The sequence below is a fragment of the Branchiostoma lanceolatum genome, chromosome 13 (assembly GCF_035083965.1).
Source record: "Branchiostoma lanceolatum isolate klBraLanc5 chromosome 13, klBraLanc5.hap2, whole genome shotgun sequence".
Classification (NCBI taxonomy): Eukaryota; Metazoa; Chordata; class Leptocardii; order Amphioxiformes; family Branchiostomatidae; genus Branchiostoma; species Branchiostoma lanceolatum.
In genome coordinates, this window is record NC_089734.1 from 639,190 (window position 1) to 664,477 (window position 25,288).

General features: G+C 43.5%; 3 protein-coding genes across 3 annotated transcripts; 2 read left to right on the top strand and 1 right to left on the bottom strand.

The window, feature by feature from the left end:
- Positions 1-3,042: 3,042 nt before the first annotated feature.
- On the top strand, positions 3,043-8,848 carry LOC136447081 (transmembrane protein 106B-like). The gene is made up of 7 exons (XM_066445755.1): positions 3,043-3,325; positions 5,702-5,765; positions 6,236-6,395; positions 6,929-7,069; positions 7,514-7,569; positions 8,084-8,137; positions 8,616-8,848. Exons 1-7 carry the CDS (start codon positions 3,118-3,120, stop codon positions 8,752-8,754), a joined length of 822 nt encoding a protein of 273 aa, XP_066301852.1. The 5' UTR covers positions 3,043-3,117; the 3' UTR covers positions 8,755-8,848.
- A 2,517-nt stretch (positions 8,849-11,365) lies between these two features.
- Positions 11,366-15,437, top strand: LOC136447027 (CD209 antigen-like). The gene is made up of 6 exons (XM_066445696.1): positions 11,366-11,405; positions 12,267-12,359; positions 13,173-13,318; positions 13,457-13,988; positions 14,653-15,022; positions 15,371-15,437. The coding sequence occupies exons 1-6, from the start codon at positions 11,366-11,368 to the stop codon at positions 15,435-15,437; spliced, it is 1,248 nt and encodes a 415-aa protein (XP_066301793.1).
- Positions 15,438-17,688: 2,251 nt separating this feature from the next.
- Positions 17,689-24,087, bottom strand: LOC136447187 (peptidoglycan-recognition protein SC2-like). Its single transcript, XM_066445890.1, has 7 exons — positions 23,980-24,087; positions 22,888-23,025; positions 22,002-22,148; positions 21,460-21,593; positions 20,632-20,728; positions 18,675-18,865; positions 17,689-18,059 (listed from the first exon to the last, which is right to left on the bottom strand). The coding sequence occupies exons 1-7, from the start codon at positions 24,029-24,031 to the stop codon at positions 17,934-17,936; spliced, it is 885 nt and encodes a 294-aa protein (XP_066301987.1). The 5' UTR covers positions 24,032-24,087; the 3' UTR covers positions 17,689-17,933.
- Positions 24,088-25,288: the final 1,201 nt, after the last annotated feature.

Sequence of the window (25,288 nt, forward strand, 5' to 3'; positions counted from 1 at the left end):
TCACCCACCAGTGCCTTTGTTTCATCGGCCGTTTGGGGGCGCTCTTAAATAGCCGCCCAACATCAAACCTAGTAGGATGAAACTTTACTAACCCATTAGATTTTCTTAGGACTTTTGTGGGAGATCGAACGTATTGCGGGAGAAATTTGATACTCACTGCATGATTGAAAACCAACGGGCCAGTCCAAAGGGAAAATGACTAAGAACTGTGACAACTACACTTGTATTCGAGAGGCCTGGCCATTTCATGATTTTAGATAAATGTCATGCCTGAATTTTGTTTCACAATCTAATGTAGCCAAACCTGTACCAGTGACCACCTCTACATAAGGACCACCTGGCCAATGTGACCACTTTTTGGTGGCCCCTTAGATCATTTTTCCCATTGACAAAAGCTTTAAGAATCCTGTCAATAGCGACCACCTGTTCACAGGAACCAGTATGCATCAGTCCTGACTGGTCTTCTTGGGCAGTTCTGACTTAAGTCGCAGCGGCGGTTTGTGCCTTTGGTGTGTTTTCGGGTCAAGGTCACGCCAGAGGTTATTGAACCCCTTGTGTTGTAAACAGCCGTTTGGAGTTCATTGACGTCTGTTTGAAAACACTTGTCAAACAGTCTCGGTTCAATGACCTCAGCTCGGCGAGCGGGTTTTGCTTCCCCTTGTGTTATTAAAACAGCTAACTGAGCAGTGAAGGGAAAATAAATGCAGCACTCAAAGCACCCAATCTAGACCACTTAGTCATTAGTCTTAATGGGAAATAGATTGCGCCATGGGAATAATAGGGGAAACCTAAAGTACACATGGACTATATATAATGATAACGTTACGCAAGCAACGGGCCAAGGCACCAAAATCCCCGATACCGGCCTCACTGGTGACCTTGACCTACAGACAGGGACAAGACTATCACTAGATCTCACTAGTATCAGCGACAGATTAGATTTTATGTTTGCAATTCCTTGATTGACGAAAGGGATGAAAAATTGGTCGCCACCAGACCCCTCGATTGGTATACTGAATGGTATGAGATATTTAGCCTGAGTGCCATCCTAGTTAGTATGGAAGCCCTGGGACTATCAAACTAGGATATTACTCAGGCTATTTAGTCAAAATAGCCCCATATAGGGGAGGAATCGAGGCCGACACACAAAAAAAAGCTTTCTCCTCCCTGATTGGTTCACTTCTCTGGCAAATAATTGGACCAATTTTTACCAATTTGCTCAGTCCCAAGAGAAGCCAGGTAAAAGCGTTAACGAAACATTAACGGTACGGTAAAGTAGAGGTCCCAAAATCCGGGGCTTTGTTAGCCTCCTTTGCAGTCTTCTATGAGCGCCTAGACTAGAGGGCGCAGACACGACCTTTCCGGCATAAGAATCTGGACATGTGTTGAAAAGTCGCGAATCAGTGCTCCCCCCTAGCCTCTACCAGGCTCCACAGGCGGCTGGAAAAATAGTAGAAAGTCGCCAAATAGTCGGATAACATGCCAGGGGGGTAAGCTGTCCAGAAAGTACAGTTTGCGACCTAAAAAAAGGAAACACCAATGATCCTAGTCTGTATAACGCAGCTGTCCGGGGGTTTCTCTCCCCTCCCCGCGGAGCCGATTACAGGACGGCGAGCGGTCACAGGAGGCTTGATTGAATTCAGGCTACAATGATCCTAGAAGACCCTAGAACTTAGCTAGAAGGCTGCGAAGGAGGCTAGGTCGTTGGTGCGTTTTGGAGAGGGGAGACACGGGTCCGATGGGGACATGAATGTAGCATTACATCCGCGGGACTAGCGATGGTTACTACTCGTATAATGGATTTGAATTGCGGGGATTCAATTTCACTTTAGTTCTAACTTCGTGGTCGAAACAAGGGGGTAGGCGGGCTGAAGCCAGAAGACGCATTTCCGCGGTGGTTTAAGTTCGCGGTGAAGCGATCACCGCAAATATAAGTCCACCGCGAAAATTGAAAGAATTCCAGTATCAGGCTAAAACCTAAGTGGCTGCTACAAAACATGGAATTTGCTTGCTTGCTTGCTTTAATACGTCGAGTCATGCCTATTTGCTGGCTTTTGTAGAGTCATGGAATCTATCTATTTATCATTCGTTAACGTTATAACTTACATAGAACGGCACATAGGTCAACATGTTTTCAGCGTATTCAAAAAGAGCCAAAATCTGAAAAGCGAGATTAGTACAAATATATTTCCCTGCCATCTCCAAGTTGTAGCAGGAAACGTTAAATCTTCTACCCAATATCTGCTTGGAGATCTCCTCGTCACGTGGTGCGCCTCACGGTCACATGCTGATCACCAGGGCAAACTGGGTCACCGCGGTCATTGACCCGGGCGAGTCCATTCGTGCCCAGGGGGTGGAGGGACAGGTGTTCAAAGTCAATTTCCTTTCTCTACTAAGTTTTCCTAAGGAGGTTTTACATAAAACCAAAGAAATCATGTGGAGAAACACAACGTTACCTGCATGCTTTCAGAGCTGGGAAATATTTGATATGAAATAGGAAGGAAATGAAATGGCTTCGATTATCATTAATAATTAACGTTATGTCAAAAATGAGGGAACGTAATAATGTATAAAGTGGACAACGCGGCTTGCAATATATTTGTAGGCGAGTTTTAAACATATATTCATATGGTCTCCGTCGGCCAGTATTGACCATGGTAAATACAGCATCGACTATTTAAACACAAACCTCGCATTAATCTAATCAAGGACATTATATAGGGTCTTTGATTTAATCAACGTGACGCAAAAAAATGTTACTAAATAAACAAGAAAATAAAAAGCTTTTTCAGTTTTTGTCACGCAAATACACGAAAATATTCAAACGTTCAACTTGATTCAAAAGCTCACAAAAAGTAATGAAATGTTCAACTCCAGGTGACAAATAGACAACAACAAAAGGAAACTTTATTTAAATGTCAATCACCAAATGTAAACACACAAAAACAAAGTCCACAAATTATAAGCCGGCTCCTGTGGGTCAGCTTACAGTCCGTCTTGTGTGCAGGGATCAGGTTACAGTCTGACCAGGTCTCACATTACAGTCTGACCGGTACTAGTATCACATTACACCGTGACCGGTATCACATTACCCGCCGACTCCAGGCGCACGTAACGATGACTCGGAAAGGCAGTGTGGATTTCCGCGGGCTGCGCAAGCCGAGTTACGGAGCGATGAGCGTGAACGGCCTGTCCGGGGAGCACGGCGAGCCCGCCGGCGGGGAGGCCATGGCCGCCGCCGCCTCAGACTCCTGGTTCGAGGACCTGATCGGCTCCAGGCACGTCAGGTGTCCCACGTGTAACGGCTCGGGGAAGATCCCCAAAGGTAAGGCTTGGGGTAGCACCTGGCGCCCCCCTCCCCACGCATGCAGCTATGCTGGGGTGGGATTTCCTAAACTCGGGCTGTTTGCTGAACGAAAAATAGCAGTGGATATCACAAAATATACACCTACTAGGCTTATGACTATTTCTTCAACGTTTTTTTAGTCTTTTATGTCATAATTTTCGTTCCCACAAGCTGCCCGGCCGGGCCCCGGTTTTGCTTGTGACCATACAAGACGGGATGTAACGTTAACTTTACAGGGAAATACTGTCAAAACTGCCCAAGAAGACCACCCAAATATGGTCTATGTGGACAGGTGGACACTGTAGACAGGATTCTTAATGTTTGGGAGATGTCAAATTATGGAGAAAATAATCCAAAGGACCACCAAAAAGTGGTGACATAAAATATTTTGCCGGTTAGTCCTTGTGTTATGTAAGTTGTAACGTTAGAGGTGGCTACTTGACTGGTACAGGTCTGACTGCATGTCGCTATTTATTTTGTAAACAAGTAACTAGTAAAGTTATAAACTATTATAATTTCTGGTGTTATCCTGCAGTATGTAGCCAGACTGTCAAGCCTGATAAATGTTATAATTTGTAAGGAATTTATACTAAAATGTCACCGCCCCCCTCCCCACTAAGATTGCGTCATGGTCATGTCGGAGTAGATTTCCAGACCAAATTAATTTATGATATTTACGTTTCAGCTGTCGGTGTTGTTATTGTTATTAGTTATCATAGTGAGAGCAGATTTTCGTATTTCAACTTCAGCAGTCTGGGTTTGACTGTAGATGTTCCAGACGTAACCACACGTGTGGTGAAATGTGCATCTAGTCGGGTTGACCCAGTTACGTGCGAACAATGACATGTTCACAAACACTAGTTTCTGTCCCAGTGTCTGGGGCATAATATAATCTATGATGGCCAGACAGGATACCGTAAATGCAGTTATGTTTTGCAACGGTTTTATGAAACTAGACAAGACATATTTTATCCAAGGAGGTTTTATCAAACCTGTGTGCTCATAGTCATACATCTACCACTGTCTTAAAAAGCGAGAAGAAATTGAACCTTTACATGTCCGTATTAAAGTCTTTAGATGTAACGTTAGTTAGCTATCCCGTTTTGTTATCACTATAACTATACTTCTGCTTGTCACCATGACCTGTACTTAGCTCATCAGAGCATAAACGTACAATAAAGGTCTTTCTTTCATTCTTTCTTTATTTCGCTGTCTTTGTTTGAACCTAATTCTTTATTCATGAAAAGCTCAAATTGGCCTGCAGGTCACTTCTCATTGAGGTCATGAGTGAAGAGGACCAAGGGACAGTCCTGTGTTGAATATGGATTTGCTAACACAATCGTGAATTGACTTATTCACACTTTTGTAGCTCCACAATCACCCAATCTTCACACCTCTGTATTTACATGTGGATCAGAACGGATTAGAGCTTTTGAAGTGTTAATTATTGGTGTGAGTGAGATAAAGGACATTATTTATGGATAGGATTAACATGCCACAGGTTTGATTATATGGGTTAATTATATGTCCTGATCTAATCAGTCTTGTCAGGTTAAGTTCCAGTCCAAGCTTTATTTGTAAAATTTATTGGTTTGGCTGTTTTGGACATACAGCCAAGCCTCGGTGCCATCATTTTTTTTAGGGTAGCGACTAGCGAGTGTAGGAGCCCCGGTAGAAATAGGATGGCACCCAGGCTAATAGTAATACAGCCAGGACTGCCCAACTAGCCTGTTGCTATTACCAAGTTATTACAAAGGGCTAGCCCTGCTGACAAAGACAAGACATTTATACAACGGAGTTATGACATTGACAGCATAACAAGCTTTGGCAATATTCTAAGTACCCTTTCCCCAAGCTTCACCAGTATGTTTGTTTGCTGGGATGATTAAAATATTGATTTTAAGTACTACTTTGTTGGTGTGATCTGATTAGTTTGTGTGATTAGCCCATGTTACTATTTAGGTACAGGATTATGCACTATGTATATGTATTTGCAATGCAGATGTCTATGATGTGTTTATTCATTTATTTGTGATGGTAATTTTCATATAACAACAGAATGTAGGTCTTATCACCAAAGCTTTTGTGTACTTTGTATTTTGATCGTGATCAGACTAAAATGAAGAAGTCTCATCTAACCTCAATCCTATATTGTACCAAAAACATTACACAAGTTGATACATTTAGACCAAGTTTAGGAAATAATTGTTTTTTGTTGAGGTAGGTACTACTAGGAGACTCTGTAGTATCAAGGTCGACTTCAGGTAGATCATCAACAGTTGCTGGTAATACTAGTATCCAGGCTGTGATGCACTTTGATTGACAGCTGTCAATCTTGTTGTCCCCCCCCCCCAGGGCAGGAAGACAAGCTGGTGGCGCTGATCCCCTACTCAGACAACAGACTCAAGCCCAGAAGAACGTGAGTGGAGTCTTTTATTAGACCTTGTTGATTTGATTAGATGTGGATGACATTCGCGCATGCATTCATTTTTGTCCGTTTCCAAAAACGTTTTCGGCTATACTGTAAGTGGTAAAAGGCTGCAAAATTAGAAACTTTATGCTGTAAGTTGGGAAAAAAAATTACATGGGTAGGTGTTGTGAGCCTGACGGTGCATGTCGATTTTGGGCCTCCTGGTGACTGACCTTGGTACTGCAGCAGGACTTCCTGTTTTTGTATCTTTGGTCCTGAGCATGCTATGCTCTTGATTTTGTTTTTGGAAGGTAGATCCTGACAAAGATGGAAGTGGTGTGGGTTTGGCCCCCCTGTGCTGGTCTGTAATGAAATTTTGTGGCTGATATTTTGTTTGTTGTTTTCAGAAAACTTTACGTGTTTATTACGGTGTTTACAACGTTAATCACCTGTTGATATTGTTTGTTTGTTGTTTACAGGAAACTTTACGTGTCTATCGCGGTGTTTACGACGTTACTCGCCTGCGGTCTGCTGATATTTTTCCTGATGCCGCGGGAAGTTCAGGTGTCGAATAACCACATCAAAAGCATCGACGTCCACGTCAACAAAACTCAGGGGACAGTCTGGATTTATATAGAGGTGAGTACAAGTGTAGTTATGGTAGTTTTTCTACCATCGTGGTGCTCAAATTGTGCTGTTTGGATGCTGTTATAGTTCTGTTATCGTCAACAAAACTCGGGACTGTCTGGATTTATATGGAGGTGAGTTGGTTAATGAAGGTAAGAGATCCATGTAACAGTTACTCAAGCAACTTCATAAAATTTGGAAACGGTCAGACGTTGCAGACAGCATCCGCTGTTCTTTGTCAGTGACTAGTTATGGTGGTTGTTATGGTGCTTAAATGGTTCTGTTTCGGTGCTATCATACTGTAACAAAAATATGGACTGTCTGGATTTATATGGAGCTGAGTACGTCTATGAAGGCTAAGAGATCCAGGTAATAAGATAGGCAAGGTAACAGTTACTCAAGCAACTGGATTACAAGATTTTGTAAACTGTCTGACATTTCAGACAGCATCTGCTGTCTTTCTGTGCTGTTGCTGTCCTATTGTGGTACTGATATGATGCTATTGTTGTACTGATATGGTGCTATTATGATGCTGTTTCCCCCAGAGTGAAGTAAACGTGACGAACTGGAACTTCTTCCCGGTGACGATGGGCAGCATGAGTCTCCAGGTCCTGTACCACGAGACGGTCGTCGGCAAATCTCTGACCACCGCCACCGACCAGGTCCCCATCCGCGCACACAAGCAGGTGGGGGTCACGTCCTGTTACTGTGCTGTTATGGTGCTGTTCTTGTACTGTTATGGACTTATGGTGCTGTTCTAGCACTGGTATCAAGCTATTCTAGTACTGTAAGTAAGTCTATCCATCTATCCATCTATCCATCCATCCATCCATCCATCCATCCATCCATAAGTCTATATATCTATCTATATATCTATCGGCCCTCTATACTTCACTCCACATTGGCCTATCCAGCATCATTTTTCCTAAGTGTTAATTTTGATACTGTTGCCATGGTCATACAGCTTAGTTACTGCAAAATCCCTTTTACACAACTTGTAGAATGTACTTTTATCATGTTACTATATTTTTCAGAAGCTAGTTTCACTTCTTACTATTCAAGTTTAGAGTTCTTTTGAGTGAAGTTTCCCCCGGTGCTGAACATTTCTGACTGGTGTTGTGTTTTTACAGGTGAAGGTTTCTGTGAACACGACGTTTGATGACTCGAAGGACCTGGGATACGTGGCGTAAGTACCTACAGCTGACTTGTAGCTGCTTTCATGTATTTTTACCATGACAATGCATGTATTACACCCCTCAAAAGGGGACCTTAAAATGTCTTATGTTATGATTATGTATGTTTCTTTTCTATATACGTTGATGAAGGTTAGACATCAAAGATGTTAAAGTGGAAGGGCTAGCAATCCCTCCCTGTAAAAATATACCATGCTAGTAAAGCAACAAGGAAACTTGCTGTCCTATATGCCACTGGGCACTACAGGGGTCTGAACAAACAAATGAAACAAGATTGGCAATGGAAAAACAGACATTGCCATGGCGACGGTTGTTGTTGTGGGTGATGTGTTAATGTTATACAAGTATGTCTATGGCACTGTAAATTGATGTTGTTCATACTAGACTTCCTGCTGTAGACTTTGCCCCAAAGGGTTGGAATGTAACCTCCTGCTTTGTCGCCAAAAACAAATGAATGCTCCATCCATTGCTGTGACTACATGTAAGCCTGGTTTGTTGTGTTCACAGGGAACTCTGCTCCAACCCTATAGACTGGGTCCACCACCTCATCCTGCAGCTGCAGTAAGTCTGGTTATGTCTTCATGGGTTAGGCATGGGTTAGTCATGGGATAGTCATGGGTTAGGCATGGGTTAGTCATGGGATAGTCGTAGGTTAGGCACAGGTTATGCATGGGTTAGCAATGGGTAAGCAATGGGTTAGCAATGGGTTAGCATGGTTAGGCACGGGTTAGACACAGGTTAGACACAGGTTAGTCATGGGTTAGTCATGGGTTAGGCACAAGTTAGTCACGGGTTAGCATGGGGTAGGGATGGGTTAGGCATGGGTTAGTCACAGGGTCCGGTAGGCATGGGTTAGACTCGGGGTAGGCACAGGGTAAGCATGAGTTAACTTGATTGGCTGTCTTGTGTTCCCATAATTACCGGCACTGTAATGTTAATGATTAGATGATCGACTGATTAATTGATTGATTGATTGATTAATTAATTGCCATATTGATTGATTGGTTGATTAATTGACAGATTGATTGATTGTCCACAGGATCACCTGCAGCACGTCGTACCTGTCCCACTCAGAGAACCTCACGCTGACGGACTACGAGTACGTCGACTGCGGCACGGTCATCCCCCCCGTCACCATCCCTCCCATCACCCTGGAACACCCCCAGCTGGCCTCCTAGAGGTCACCCCCTCTGTACATAGAGGTCACCCCCCTCCCGATGTGTGCTTTCAGGTCATCCCCCCCATTACCATCCCCCTGGAACACATCCAGCTATCCTCCTAGAGGTCGCCCCCCTCCCCCTGTGTACATAGAGGTTGCCCCTCTCCTCATGTACGTTGAGGTCATAGAACAACACCATAGAACAACACCAGTTGTCCTTCTAAAGGTCGCCCCCCTCCCCCTCTGTACATAGAGATCCCCCCTCTGTAAATATCAGACCCCTCCTTCCTGCCATCAGCAGTAGATGATAATTAATAATCAGTGGCCTTCAAATGCCAATCTATGTTATGTACTGTTAGGTTTTATTACAACGCAAGTCCATCTAACCTTTTCCCTCATCATAGAGGTCACACTGTGCCCCCCCCCTCCCCCATGTTACATGAGTTCTTCCAACGTTATAGAAAATTGTCAGATGAATAAAAACTAGATATTTTCTTCCACTTTGAAGTCTATTCAACCTACCCCTGCTGAGTTATTGAAGTTGGAAGCCCATGGCAAGAATTAGGATAACATTAAGTAATGGGTTAACGAACGTTAAATAATGGGTTAACGAACTGTAAGTAATGGGTTAATGGTTGATGTTTGGAATAGAGTCAAGAATGGTGAAGTTCATTGATGTTTGAAGCTCAATTGTAGGAGGATTTTTCAGGGTAGTATTATTTTTGGTCGTCTGTATCAAGTATTAAGGTTTTTAACATAAGATTTCTAACGTTGCAGGTTACGGTAATTTCGCCAAAGCTATAACGTTAATACAGAAGTGGATCGGTCACGTAAACTTTAGGCTTCCCTTATCCAACCTTCCTTCATTTCTTCCATAATTTTCCTTGGCCAGGGCAGGTTATTGTATCTATGTGTCTTAAATGACTATGTAATGAATTATTTAACCACAATATAAATACTGCTCCATATACATACAGTAATATTCTGCCCGGCATGCATTGTGTTTATGTATTTGCTGATGTTTAATAATTTATGGTTGTGTTATATGCTGTTACATAGGGATGATTCAGAAACATATTGATGAAATGTGTGGATGTTGATTTTGTGGTTATTTTACCATCCGGAAGTGGGAAGAACTCCTTTGATTAGAGAAAAAGTAGACTGAAATAATGTTATCGGTGTGATAGTTGAAATGCTGCTTGTTTTATGTTCAATTTGTACTTTTTATTGTCATTTTCATGTATCCCTGTCCCCATGTTTTGTTCATATGTAGGGAATTCCTTTGTAATTTGCTGAATATCATATTGTATTCACATGTTTTATCCCCTCATTGTATATAATAAAAGGAACCACAAGTCCCACTGCTAGTGTGTTGTGTTGGCTGAGTATGTTGTGAGTTCGTAACGTTATAGTGAAACTCTGCTGGCTTCACCCCCATTTAGAATTGTTTTGTGGTGATCATGAAAAATAAACTGGTTATGCTGAACTGATTTAGAAAAGATGCAAAATATTCTAGTCCTAAATCACGAACTATGTACCACGAACATGTTGATGTTAGGAGGTTCAACAACAACAACAACAAAATCACATCTTACACTTAATGATGTAACATATCTATTCCTAAATTTCCATAGTAAACCCTGATAGATAACCCGCAGATATGCGTGAATCGAATTTGCTTCTACGACTATACCCACAGGAGTTTAACAATATCTTCATAACCTTCTTGACAAGCCTGACCCTCTGACATGTGTAAAGCTGGCTCTTGTAAATGACGCCACCCGACGACTTGTAACAATACTGCAACACTAATGTTGGGTTTGCCAATTAGCTCATCATTGAGTGCAGATCCTAAATGAAAACTAGAGTCAAACATATACAGAAGTCTCAAACACTCCACTCCACTCTGTAATCTTTAACACAAAGTTAAATTGGAGACACAAAGCGCTAGCTCTGTTTGACTGATGCACACGTCCGACAAGCAGATATAGAAGTCACGCAATGACTGGGGGGGGGGGGGGCGGTATAGGCGCACCATGTTATATGTTATATGTTATGTATTACTTTTGTTGCTATCTTTGATACGTTTCTTACGTTTATGTTGTTCTTAGCTTGTGGCACTGTTTATATAAGTTACTAACTTGAGTGCAGAGACACATTGTGCAGAGCCTCTGCCTTAGAGATATTAAAGATAGTTTGAAAAAATCATGATATTGTCGAAAATCTACAAATGTATGTATTAACGCAAAACATGGCCACCTGTTGCGTGACGAACACTGAAAATATCAGACGAAGAAAAAAAAAGGAATGAAAAATTGTTTTTCTCCTATAGGTGCATGTATAGATTAATGCAATAAAGTTTAAAGATGATCAAAAAGTAGAAAGTCTTTAAAGGTTGTTTTCGAGCCTGCCTCTCTATCAATATGTAAGAAACAAAGAAAACGATTACGTGTTTACATGATTTGTCTCGCCTGGAAAACATGCGATATTTTGCCACCCACACAATGTGATTTTCTTTCATCTTTGTTTTTTAATTTCTTAACGCAAGGCTATATTGTACATTGTGTTTCGGACCCCGCCTGGTGTAGGGCGTGTATTTCTCGCTGTCCAGAAACCTGACAAGTCGAACCATGCCGGGAGGGCAACAGCAGTCCCAGACTGGTGACACAGGTAAATATCTTCTCTCTATTACTGGACATGTCAGGGGCTTGTTTTTCAAAAATCTATGTAATGATGAATATAAGAGTCAAAATTAGCTAGCGCCTTGTTGATGTAAAAAAAAAGGATTTCTTTTTACCTTTTCCAAGTAGCATCGGGCCGGACATGAAGCTTGAAAGACGCATTTCTTATGACGATGTTTTTTATATCCCCGTTGGGGGCGCAAGTGGTAAGTGATTCCGCTGCGTCGCCATATGGATCGAGTGCAAACCCCGCTAGCGCTTGGGGCATGGTGTAATTTGAAGGTGCATTCGGCATTTCGGATTGTGAAGTAAATCCCCGTATATGTGGACATCAGGCGTTACGCTAGTCCTCTGTGGTCAAACCTCTGTACGTTAAATTAAACCCGACACACAAGCCGTGAAGAGGTGGTGTACTTGGCTGAATTTATGACAATTTGGAACCCAGCATCGCCGCTCAAGAAAATACGTACTTTTAGAAATATGTTTATATTATGCAAGTTTAGTTAACCACAAGGATTAAGCGCTGTTTAATCCTTAAAAGTAGGATGTTTTCCACGAACCCCGAACTTGTCGCTATGTTTACTGTCATCAGTCATAATTAGTTTACATTGAGACTAAAAACTCGAGTCTTAAGAATGATTTTTTGATGGTGCGATGTAAGTGATGGCAATAACATGAGAAGGATGTCAATTTTAGCGCAAACGCGTTTGCGTATGTTAAGAAGAAATACAAGCATCATTAACGAACATTTATTTTGTGACAACAAATATTGTATTTTGGTTTCATAACACCGTTTGTATTCCTGGATGCATGCCGTCGTCGCCATTGTAATTTTGCAATTTTCCTCCAGGTACCACACCCATGCAGCAGCCGCAGACTGATTGGCAGTCAATTGCGGACGCCGCTGCGAGTATACCCAACGCTTTGTACGTCTCCAGAGCAGGTAAAACTTTCTAAATTTTTTAGGATCTCAGACTGAGGTTCCTGCGATTGTCATGTAGGTGTCGTACAAAATTGAGCTATCTTGTTAAGGAAAAGGCTGTCTTAGATCCTTGTCGACGGTTGGATACCAATTCTACAGCAACAAACAGACAAATTAAAATCTAAAGCAATTCATCGACGCCATCTTACATAATTACATTTCTCTAAACAGGCTTAAATGTCAAAAGTACGTAATCATATGATATTCAAAACTTTTCATCTGTCAGTTTTACGTTTCAAGAGAGATCATGATCTTTTATGGGACATTTCTTAATTCTGCTGGGAATTTGTTGTGCTGACAGGATTCTCCTATACTATTCCAGTGACATTGCCCCCCCCCCCTGCAGCATGACAGCTGCTACTTACTATTAACTACCTTTACATACTATTTCAATGCTTTTAGATTAAAGTGCACATACGTTTCCAGTTACTATACTGTCCTTTAAGTTGTTAAAAGAACTAGAATAATCAAAGTACCACAGATTAAAACTCACTTTAAAACACACTATGTTCTGTATCAAATTTCGCGGTACATACAACTAAGCAAAAATATATTTAAAACTGCACTTGGACTCGATCGCCATGGTGCTAAACTCTGAAGTTGCACATGGACGTACAACAATACTTGGCCAGTGCGGCCACCGAGCAGGCTGTAAACTTGCACTCACTAACAAACTAGCTTCTGCTACCATTTCATCTTCACCATTGTTAAACAATTGCATGGCCAGCTTTAAAAAGATCATTTCTTGTTTTAAAAGATCTTGTTTCCTAACAGACTACACGGATCCGGGTGGCGCAAGCGGCCGCCGTGCTCTCTGTAGCTTCATCCGCTCCCACCGCAGCTGCATGGCCGCCGTGATTGCGGTGCTGATAAGTCTGGCCGCTGTGGGACTCGCACCTCTGACGTTCATATTGAAAGAGGTAAACATTCCTGTACAAAAAAGTCTGTTATCAAGCTATTTTTCTGACATTTATTCTTTTGTGTTTTGATTAATGACGTACAGGCAGCTGTTTCCCTCAATTTGTTCTTAAGTTTGGTATTCTGACGTTTCTGTTTAGGAGATATCCCAACTGTCCACCACTGTAGACGTCTTGAAGCGCGACCAATACGACATTTCTACCGCTTTCGACGCCTTGAAGCGCGACCAGGACGACATGGGCCAACTGTCCACCGCTTTTGACGCCTTGAAGCGCGACCAAGGCGGCATGTCCACCGCTTTTGACGCCTTGAAGCGCGACCAAGACGACCTGTCTACCGCTTTTGACGCCTTAAAGCGTGACCAAGACGACATGCGCAAACTGTCCACCGCTCTCGACGCCTTGAAGCGTGACCAAGACGACATGCGCCAACTGTCCACCACTGTTGACGCCTTGAAGCGTGATCAAGACGACATGCGCCAGCTGTCCACCGCTGTTGACGCCTTGAAGCGTGATCAAGACGACATGCGCCAACTGTCCACCACTGTTGACGCCTTGAAGCGTGACCAAGACGACATGCGCCAACTGTCCACTACTGTTGACGCCTTGAAGCGCGACCTGGACAAGGAGCGAAACCGAACCGCCGCATTGGGGCAGCGTCTTCACGAGATGAGTAAGACATTACGCAATTCTGATTTCACTTCTTATCACGGTGTACTATTCATGGAATATAATTTTGGGTTTCAGTTGTTAAATGCACATAAAATACGGCTCTTGGTGGCAAATAGGTAGGTGTCTGCAAACTGGCGCACCAAATCCATTTGTGTTTGTTGGCACAGTTTTGACAGATTAGCCGAAGAGGCTCGGTAGTCGTCACTCCGCCGGCATGTAAGAATATTGTGTGAAGTTCCTTTACGTCACGCTGATCTACATTGAGGAACATCATTAGTATGAAAACAGGAAAATTTGTGGCACTATCATTATTCCATTTCATAACATTATTTACCTCATCGATGATTCCTGTGCTGGCAGGATGGTTTGCATTAGTACATGTATTGTGGCATTGATGATCATATTTTCGTCATCAATTATGTTATCATTCCCCTCGTTGATAATGTATTTAAATGTGTCCATAGGCATGGCGTCATGTTTTATTAATTCAATGCTCTACTGTCTCATAGTAATTATCATTTATGCTGGTATCCAATAAATCCACGCCACCTAATGGGGAGATATGATCTTATGAATTAAATGAATCATTTTTCATTGATGGAATTCTTGAACATTTCAATATCACCAATGTCTATCCTTACGTCTGTTGTTGACATTTCTTTCAGCATCTTGTTTCATTGGTTACACAACGTGGCGAGGAATCTGCTACAAGGCCTTCAACACCAAGATGAACTTCAGCGATGCGGCCGCAACCTGTGGGGAAGACGGCGGCACCCTCGCCATGCCCCGAGACGCCGAGACCAACGCCTTCCTGATCTCCTTGTACAGGTCCGTACGCGACAACACTCACTTCTGGTTCGGCCTGCACGATCAGCGCGAAGAGGGAAGCTTCGAGTGGGTGGATGGTTCTGCACTTGGGACGTACAACTCCTGGGCTCCGGGAGAACCGAGCGATTCGGGGGGCAAGGAAGATTGCGTTCTTTACTCCGGATGGCCTTCCCGGAAAGACAAGTGGAACGACGTGCCATGCGACTGGTCGATTCGCTTCATATGCCAGGCTGTTCCAGGTACTTATTATGACCTTCCCTTTTCCTTTGACTCTTTCATCTGGTACACATGTCACAGCTAAAGTATCCATAAGACTTAGCACGTTAGACCATCATCATATTGCTATTGCTTTCATGTGCCAGGCTGTTCCTGGTTAGGATTGTAACCCCACCATTTCCTGACAAACTTTCACCTAGTAAAGGCACAGTTTTCAATAGAGATTAGCCTAAGCACGTTAGACCATCGTTATATTATTCGTGTTATTTTCACTTAACTTAACTCTTATTTTCACGCCTTTCCACATCTCATTGCTGAAAATTCTGTTGATTTCTCCAGGACGTTCATAGGCGACAGGCGGAATCTCACCACCGCTGTACAACGGCACTCCGACCAGCCGCAGTAGAACTAACTAGTAAAACGTGAAACCTGGAATTATAGCAACGGGCCGAATCATCACGTTTTTCCTAGTATATTTATGTTGAGCCCATAGGTATTTTTCAACCAATCAACCAATCAACCTGAAATTTGGCATGAAGGTAAAGATGGCAAATACCCTCAGGCGATTTTTTCATTTTTTTGAAACAGGCCTAAATTTTATTTTCTATTGAGTTTTTTTGGGGCATTTTTAGGCAAAAATTACATTTTGGGCTCCTGTGTCCTGGTACTACAAGCAAATGACCTGACTCCAACCACATTTCTGGTGTACATCACTTCAAAATGCCTCATTTTTGGAACTTTTGGGCTTATTTTCAGGCAAAAAAAACGGCCAAAAGTGCTACCCCTGTTTCACGTTCTATCTATGGTTCCGCGCGTTCCATTTGCTGCTAGCCAAAGAAGGTGTGTTCGTTTCAGTTTATCTGAGGTCATGTTGCAGGAAAACATGCAAGCCTTTGTATGCGGAAGGCTCTTGGCGTCTCGCAGAACTAGTAGAGAGAATTATTTGTACGGGTGATTTTGGAACAGTCAATTTATGCATGGGGAGGGAGATTGGCGAAGTATGTTGCTGTCGCAAATGTTGCATTTCTACATGTAGTTAATATTTCGATTTGCCCAGGTGTTATTTTGGGACAGCCTACTACTTGCATGAGGAGGAGTATGGGCGAAACATGCTGTATTTGCTCAGGGGCAAATGACGGCCTTTCTAGTCTTACCAGTTAGTTGACGAGGAAATTAACCGCGGTTTTGTCACGACATTGCCTAGTAACCATCGGGAGCTCCCCGGTATCTTTACGGTGCTGGGAGTGTTGCCCGCCCGCCGAGGCCCATTAGCGCACACCGGGGAGTTTTTACGGGGTTGGTCTCAATCACTTCGCTCAACGGAACGGCAGTAATCAGAAAGGTCTGCAGAATAGAAAGACCGTCCAAAAAAGTAGGGGGAGTCAGTCTGCATGACACCTGCTGTCGGTCACACTGCACTCCAAGTTACTGTTTAACTCAAGACACTAATGACAGAGTTTCCGCCATGTTGGGTTCGGGTGGATACCTTTCATCACCGCCTAAACTTAAAAGGGGACTTAATGCTAGTTTGTTTGAAATGAAGAATTTGAGAATGAGAAATTTGCCAAAATTCCTTTTGCTGGTTTCTTTGTAGTCTTCAGTGGCTTGAAACTATCAGCTGTTTTCTGATTGTATAGCACTTTTTTGATTGTTTACATTTTCTTATTGTCTGCCAGTTTTCTGATGGTATACCAGTTTTACATTCTTGTACATTTTTCTATGATCGAAAACCAGTTTTCTGATTGTATACCAGTTTCTGAATGTATACCTGTTTTCTAATTGTATTCCAGTTTTTAGAACGTATACCAGTTTCTGATTGTATACCAGTTCTCTTGTTGATTATCAGCTTTCCAATTGTATATCTTTAATTGCATTCAGTTGTGCCTCCACAGCGACCTAGAGGTGAATGGACTAGACAGATATACATGTACAGTACCAGTCTTATCTAAGTGTATTATTTTGTTTTAAATCATATGCCAGTTGTGTGACAGGATACCTTATTGTTTGAATACTATTTTTCCTCTATTGTATATCAATTTTGACTGTAAACAGTTTTCCGATTGTATACAAAGTATCTAATTGTTTATCAGTTTTAAGATTGTATGCCAATTTTTGTTGTGTCGCAGTCTCTGATTGTATATCAGTTTTCTGATTGTATACCAGCTTTCAGGTTGTATAGTAGTTTTCTTATTGAATACCAATTTTTAGATTTTAGCTTTCTGATTGAAAACTAGTTTTCTGGTAGCATTCCAGAGTTTTCTTATTGTATACAGATTTTTAGATGGTATAGCATGAAATATTCCAGATTCCAGAGTGTAATGTAGTTTTCTGATTTTATACAAGCTTTTAAAGTTTATACCAGTATACCAGTTTTGCAACTTTTAAGAATGTGTACCAGATTTCTGACTGTATTTCAGTTCAGTTTTTAGATTGTATATCTAATAGCAGTTTTGTAATTGCATACCCGTTTTCTGATTGTATTTCAAGATCAAGAACACGTTTTTAGATTGTATACCAGTTTTTTTTGTATACCAGTTTTCTTATTGTATAGCATCTTTCCGATTAAAGAGCAGTTTTTGTTGTATGTCAGTGTTTTAATTTAATACGTAATGTGTCAATCCAGCTCCCAGGAAGTCAACAGACTGGACAGAAAAGACTTACCAGTTACGCCCAAAAGACAGTTACTCAAGCAACTGGATAATGTATGTTTTACGGATCCAACCTATGAACAAAATTCAGACTCATAAGTCTGCCAGTTGTATAATAGATAAAGATCCAATCCATATAATTGAAGTTGATACATGACCAGAACAAAAATCACATCATTGCCGAAAAGCCTAACCCGGAGAGCTTGCTAAGGGGGCTAGGGCGTTACGCCCTGCCCCACACATCTGCTTGGTTCTCAGCTGTAGTGCGCCCAGGTGCGGATGTGGGAGTACAGCGTGTCTCCCGGGCATGACGTACTGCCGACGTCACGATGACCCTGCAGCCGGTACCCTGACGTCACTTTACCCAGCTGCACGCCGCACTGGGGAAAAATAGGCACAAATCAATCGGTACAATATCGATACTAGATCAATCAGCACCTCAAATAGCATGCCTCGGCCGACCATACACGCCATGAGCATGTCATAAACATCCATAAACTTCATCACATAATGACAGATGATGAAACTGAATGAAATAGTTTTATTGATCCTCCGCCATTTTGATTTTTAGAATCAATGTCAACACTGTCATGGTAGGGTTTGGAGCTGGTCATAGATATGTGATGGAGTCGAACTTTTCTACAAAATAAAAATGTAGTCTGTTCCTGACTTAGGCAGAGGGGATGCTGCTTCAGTGAGCGTTAGTTCAGTGCCCAGAAGTGGTCTGTGTGTCCTAGAATGAGCAAACTCGTTAAAAAGAAAAAAAAAAAGGAAAAAAAGCGCGTATGTCTATGATGGCCTGAGCTGCGATCAGCTCTAAGCAAACCCGTTAAAATAGTTAGAAAAAGATAAAAATAGATTAAAAAATCAAATAAAAAAGATAAAAATAAAAAGAATGTGGAAAGTCCGAAAAATTGAAGAATCTAAAAGAGTAAAAAAGATAAAAATGAAATATTTCAAGAATAAAAAAAATAAAGAAACAGAAAAGCCCGTACGTCGATGATGGCCTTAGCGGCGTCCAGCGCGGCCTGGTTCGGCAGCCTGCTCGTGTAGTCCCCGACGAAGCTGACGGCGATGGCGACGCTGTTGTAGCCCTGCGTGTGGCCGCCTTGCCGGTCGAACCCGCGCCCCTCGTACACACGACCGTCCTCCCCGATCAGGAAGTTGTATCCGATATCAGACCAACCTGGAACAAACACTGGATTTTACTTCGCTTTTTTTTACTTCGCTTTTTAACCCTGCCGTTTCGCCACACGACCCCATGAACATAAAGCTAAAGCCTTTTTGAGGCCGTTGGGGCAGTGGGCTGTTATCCACTATGTCTAGGGCATGGTATTTGAAGGCGGAGCTTATCCTGGAACAATAACATGAGTGGAGACATGTTGCGTAACGGCAGGGTGTTCGACCAAGAACCAAGCGGTCCCGGGTTCCAATCCCCTGAAGCCACCGACGTTGTGCCCTTAGAAAAGACACCTTATACGACTTTCCTCACTCCACCCAGGTGTAGAAATGGGTTTGTTGTTCTCTGAATGTGAAATTGTTAGAATAAGTTATGAAAAAACTTGTGTGCAGTACCACATCGTCCCTGTCTGTCCAAATAGCAGAATAGAAAAAAAAGGAACACAAAGGTTAAGATAGTCACCCACTGCCCCTATACATGAGGCCGTAGGGGCAGTGGGTTGCTATACACTGTGCCTATGCCACCTTATTGGAAGGCGGAGCCCATCCCTCTCGTTCCACCGCCTTTTAACTCCCCAACCGACGTCAGGTACTCATTCCTAAACCTGGGTGGAGTGGGGAACGTCTTTCTAAAGGGAACAACATTGGTGCATATCAGGGCACTCGAACCCCGAACGTCTGGTTCCAGATTCCAACCGTTATCATTGTTTGTTTATAACCTGGCAGGCCTCAGTGTTGTGCCTTTGGAAAGGCACTTTACACCTACCTCCTAACTCGACTCTGGTGAAAACGGCTGTAGCTGGCTGGAAATTCGCTAAACTTAAATTTCTTCTGGTTTAAAGCTAATAACTTTCAAAATGACTTGTACAACGTACAGAGCTGCGCTTTCATTCACATGACATGTCCCTTCAAGGCTCTTAAAGCGAGAGGCAGTCGGGCTATATTTATCGGCGGACTAAGCTAATAACAGCTGGTTTGGGAGAAGGTTTTCTACCACGGTAGGGATGTCGGACGTGCGGTGTTTTGTGATCAAATAAAGCGCTATAAAAACACTGAACTTTGGTCATTTCATGTAGAAAAAAACAAGCAAACTTCTACAGGTGGCCCCTTGAATTATTTTCCCATTGACCCAAATGTTAAGAATCCTGTCCGCAGTGACCACCTGTCTGCTGAGACCAAGTCCCTCAAGTGGTCACTATAGACAGGTTTAACAGTATTTCGTCCTTCACCTCTGTTGTGTGTGTGTATGTGTGTGTGTGTGTGTGTGTGTGTGTGTGTGTGTATGTGTGTGTGTGTGTGAGAGAGAGAGAGAGAGAGAGAGAGGAGAGAAAGAAAGAAAGAAAGAGAGAGAGTGGGGGAAGAGAGAAACAGAGCGAGCGAGCATGTGTTTATGCGTATGCGTTGTTTGCTGCAAAGTTCGTCCCTCGCCTGTTGTCCATGTGTATGTATGTATGTATGTATGTATGTATGAGTGTGTGTGTGTGTGTGCGCTTGTGTGCGTGTATGTATGTGCTTGTATGTATGTGTGTGTGCGCTTTTGAGTGCATGTGTTTGTGTGTATATAACATGTGGTTTAGCTCGTCCTTCACCTCTGTTGTCAATGTGTGTGCGTGCGTGTTCGTGTGTACGTGTGTGCGTGTGTGCGTGTGTACGTGTGGTTTACTGAAGGTTCGTTCTTCACCTCTGTTGTCAATGTGTGTGCGTGCGTGTGCGTGTGTACGTGTGTACGTGTGTGCGTGTGTACGTGTGGTTTACTGAAGGTTCGTCCTTCACCTCTGTTGTCCATGTGGTAGTTCTGGTGGGACTGGATCAGGCTGGAGCACCTGCTGACGTCATAGCAGGCGCTGCCGGTGGTGTGGTGGATAAACACCTGGGAACGAGAAGGGATTAATGTTACGTTACAGCTGACGTCATAACAACACCTGGGAACGAGAAGGGAATGATGTTACGTTACAGCAGTACTGAACGTCTGCTGACGTCATAACAGCACCTGGAGACGAGAAGGGAAGAGTTGTTCTCAATGAACACATGGGTCTCTTACAAACATTTGCAATATTTCACTTTTACATCTCATCATAAATTATGCAAATGACTTGAACATTTACATAATCTATGCATATGTGATGTACACCTTTAAGTAATTTACATGTCACAAGCATGGAATTCCCGCCATTAACCACGAATGATTTATGTCACTTTCAAAACACCACGACGTTCAGGACAGAAGATAAGAAACCTGCTGCAGTAGCAAGGTCATACACCAGGGGACTTTAACCTAATCTTGACCTTCGCCCTCCCAATGACCTACAAACGAAATGTATCACCATAATCAATCCCAAGGGCTGGGGATTACCAGAACCGACTAGAGGGTACTCGTCTATGCCGAGAGCAGACCAGCCTGGCGAGCCCTATGCATGGCTGCAGCCGCCATGCATCAGACACTGATGCCTGCGAACGATTGATAATCAATCCAGCCGTTCTTAAGGTAGACTGACCACAAACACCGGAAACACGCAAGCAAACACACACACAGACACGCCGAAAACTATACCTCCATTTATCGTGGAGGTGACAAACCAAAACTCCTATTGCCATGCTTACCTGGCTGACCGGGGTGTGCATGTGGTTGGTGTATTTGGGCGGCCTTGCTCCCCACCCGTCCCTCAGAACCATGTCCAGTCCCGCGCACTGGCTGTACTCCGCCAGCGGCACGCCATTACTGAAACCACCTGAAGCTGGGATACAGAGAGAAGGGTTTAAAAGAACAGCTATGACAAAGACTCTAGACCGTAGAAATTAAGTCCGAAGATAGAATAGAATAAAAGCAAAGATCGTTTCCCTTACGAATTGTAATGTGACGTTATAGCACATTGAATACAACACCACAAGATGACTTTCCAACACGTGCGATAGAAGTCACTTTATGTGCAGACACGGTGTGTGTGTGTGCGTGCGTGTGCGTGTGTGTCTCGGAGTGAGTGTGTGAATGTGTCTGTGTGTGTGTGAATGTGTGTGTGTCTGTCTGCATGTGTGTGTGTGTGAGTGTGTCTGTATGTGGTACGTGTGTGCATGTGGTACGTGTGTGTGTGTGTGTGCGTTCGTGCACTGTGCGCGTGTTAATGTGTCCAGAGGACCTTACATACCCGGCACGCAGCACCTCCTGTCGGCCGGCCCCCCACACTTCCCGCTGGCGTAAGAGCCCGAGCAGTAGTTGGACGTCACCTTACAGGTGCCCCCCGACGCCGCGCATGCGCTGTCACCGGAGGCATAGCTGGCCTCCAGCGCCACGCCTGTACAGGAAATAAACAAACAAATAAACAAAAACAAACAAACAAAAACACCAGATGCCGCATAGGAGCACTCTTCGAGCGCCACGCCTGTAGAGGAAAATAAAACAAATAAACAATCTGGCGATATTATACGAGTTGACGTTAACCTTTTAAGAAAGTGGTGAAAGACCTGTGTGAGCAAGCCATCCGGAGCATTTTATGAGGTTTGAAACTTGACTAAAAAAACTCCAATTTACTACACATAGTAAGTTCCAATAACACTATACCATTACATATCGACATTAGATGAGCAAAGATACGATGTCGTAGTGGTGAGAACTGATAGAAAATCCAAGCCCTACTTGACTGATCCTGACTGTCCACCACAATGAGCAGTTCGACCAATGAGAGAGTGACTGTTGGCGGGGCTATGGTATAGGTTTATATACTTTTATACCGCTTTTGAGCACTTTTGATAAGAAATCCGCACGGAAAGGTGGCAAACAGTGGTATTAAATGTCAATTTCATAAAGATTACAGCAACTAAAATATTTTCAATTTTCAAGACTCATAAAATGCTCCGGGTGCCTTTAAACGTCGCGCCGCGACATTCATACATACACTCTTTCCAGTCTAGGGTATAGGTAACACCTGAAAACGGTGGAAGACTTGTCCCGTGACTTACACGTCGCACATACACACTCACTACAACCCACTAAGCAGCAGTCTAAGATATCGATAGCACCGTAAGAAAACTTACAAGTCGCGTCACAGTTAAGACAGCAGCGTCTGTTGGTGTCTCCGGAACACTTGTTGGTGACGTAACCAGCCTTACAGGTGGTGTAGCGGTAGTCCGTACAGGTGCCGCCTAGCGCAGAGCAGCCGCTGTCGTCTAGACCTGGGGAGTGTGAGAATGAGGGAAGGGATGAGAGAAGGGATGAGGGAAGAATGAGTGAGGGAATGAACAGGTGGTGTAGCGGTAGTCCGTACAGGTGCCGCCTAGGGCAGAGCAACCGCTGTCGTCTAGGCCTGGGAGTGAGGGAATGAGAGAAGGCATTAGAGAAGGATTGGAAGAACGAATGAATGAATGAATGAATGAAAGAAGGAATGAGAGAAGGAATGAGAGAAGGAATGAGAGAAGGAATGAGAGAAGAAATGAATATGTGGTGTAGCGGTAGTCCGAACAGGTCCGCCTAGCGCAGAGCAGCCGCTGTCGTCTAGACCTAGGAGTGAGGGAATGAGAGAAGGAATGAGAGAAGGAATGAGAGAAGGAATGAGGGAAGGAATGAACATGTGGTGTAGCGGTAGTCCGTACAACTGCCGCCTAGGGCTGAGCAGCCGCTGTCGTCTAGGCCTGGGAGTGAGGGAATGAGAGAGGGAATGGGAGAAGGGATGAGAGAAGTGATGAGAGGAGAAATGAGAGAAGGAATGAGAGGGAATGGGAGAAGGAATAAGGGGAATAAATAAGAGAAGGGATGAGAGAAGGAATGAGAGAAGGAATGAACAGGTGGTGTAGGAGTAGTCCATACAGGTCCCGCCTAGGGCCACACAACCACTGTCGTCTAGACCTGGGGAGTGAGGAATGAGTGAGGGAATGAGAGAAGGAATGGGAGAATGAATGAGAGAAAGAATGAAGGGGGAATGTACATGTGGTGTAGCGGTAGTCCGTACAGGTGCCGCCTGGGGCCTCTGTCGTCTACACCTGGGGAGTGAGGGAATGAGAGAATTGGAAGGAATGGAGGAAGGAATGGAGGAAGGAATGGAGGAAGGAATGGAGGAAGGAATGGAGGAAGGAATGAGAAAAGGAATAACTCTATCTTAAGAACCTTGCCAAGTACAAGGTCAAGTTTACCGTAAGACGGCCCGGCCAGGCCAAGTAGAGCGATGATCAGCAGAGCCCGCATGTTTCCCTGTCCGAGCGGCGCAGAAGAATGTGCCGAGGTCTGCCACGTACCACACACACGTACACGCAACAACGGCAGGATGGCGGAAGTTTGCTGAACAAACTCATGACGTTCTACCGTGTGTTATCAACCTCACCTTCTTCTGCCAGGGGTATCATTAGATGCCGTTGCTAAGATGTTATGTATGATGATATCGACATTAACGAAAGACATGTGGTGGCGTCGCGAAAAGACAGGTCGTTTGTGCCAAAAGCCCAAAGGGGGGGGGGGGGGGCATAGTATACAGTACATGTATCAAGTCCGTATGAGCTCACAGTCTGCTAACAAATTAATGCTCTGATCATTACATGTGGGAGTGTGTGGTAAACGTTGTAGCGCAGACAAATTTGCCAAAGTGTGCCCCGTACGACACACGCACACACAGCACCGGCAGTGGAGGAAGTTTGCTCAACAAACTCATGACGTTTTGCCGTGCCTTATCAAGCCCACCTCCTTCTGCCATGTGTGTTATGAGTATTAAGGCCTAGGAATAAGTGTTGTGTTTCCGGTACCAAACGTCGTAGGTCATCGTACGATCGGCCCAGGTACGCTCACCTAACCCCTATCTTTTTCAGGATCATAACCGGAAACACAAAATTAATTTCCCCAGGCCTACACATGACGTTCTGCTATGTGTATTGTTAGATTCCGTCGCTAAGATGTCATGTATCCCATGGAAAGGGGTTTGAACTGAGATATTTCATATTCTACTTCTAAGTCCACTCAACACAGTTCTAAGTAAAAGTCTTGAAAGCCGTAACGGCCTTCATCTTGAGGAGATGACCTTTACACTAGTTCTATCAGGTTACGTTTGTATGTATACCGTTGTTATCAGTTACTTTCTTCAATAACAATGTTGACATCGCCCAAAACAAACATTCACGCGGATGCTGTATTTGTACTTAGAACAAACACCGTTTCCCGTCACAAGACTGACTCGTGAGAAAATACAGACAGACCATCTCAATCCCAGCTGTTTTAAATACCTTCCGTTTCTATATGGACTAAAGACACGGACATTCTTGCAGTTCTCACAATATTTCCGCAGTCACTTATTGTCTGCTTTGGACAATTCATGTGCATTTTTTCCTGATCTATGTTCTTCAGATAGAGCATTAGAAGTACAAAGACTGAAGTGGACGACAATAGGCTACCCTAGCACAATTCTTCATCATATACCTCAGTATAGATATATAATCACATGGCGTTGAACAGCCG

Bases quoted from the DNA above. Each gene is read 5' to 3' on its own strand.
- LOC136447081 (XM_066445755.1), top strand. From the start codon at position 3,118: ATGACTCGGAAAGGCAGTGTGGATTTCCGCGGGCTGCGCAAGCCGAGT. The intron at 5,766-6,235 runs GTGAGTGGAGTC...TGTTGTTTACAG, and splicing joins AGACTCAAGCCCAGAAGAAC to GAAACTTTACGTGTCTATCG. The intron at 7,070-7,513 runs GTGGGGGTCACG...GTGTTTTTACAG, and splicing joins CCATCCGCGCACACAAGCAG to GTGAAGGTTTCTGTGAACAC.
- LOC136447027 (XM_066445696.1), top strand. From the start codon at position 11,366: ATGCCGGGAGGGCAACAGCAGTCCCAGACTGGTGACACAG. The intron at 11,406-12,266 runs GTAAATATCTTC...ATTTTCCTCCAG, and splicing joins GTCCCAGACTGGTGACACAG to GTACCACACCCATGCAGCAG. The intron at 12,360-13,172 runs GTAAAACTTTCT...GTTTCCTAACAG, and splicing joins TTTGTACGTCTCCAGAGCAG to ACTACACGGATCCGGGTGGC.
- LOC136447187 (XM_066445890.1), bottom strand. From the start codon at position 24,031: ATGCGGGCTCTGCTGATCATCGCTCTACTTGGCCTGGCCGGGCCGTCT. The intron at 22,149-22,887 runs GTAAGTTTTCTT...TTTCCTGTACAG, and splicing joins TCTTAACTGTGACGCGACTT to GCGTGGCGCTGGAGGCCAGC. The intron at 21,594-22,001 runs GTATGTAAGGTC...TCTGTATCCCAG, and splicing joins CAGGAGGTGCTGCGTGCCGG to CTTCAGGTGGTTTCAGTAAT.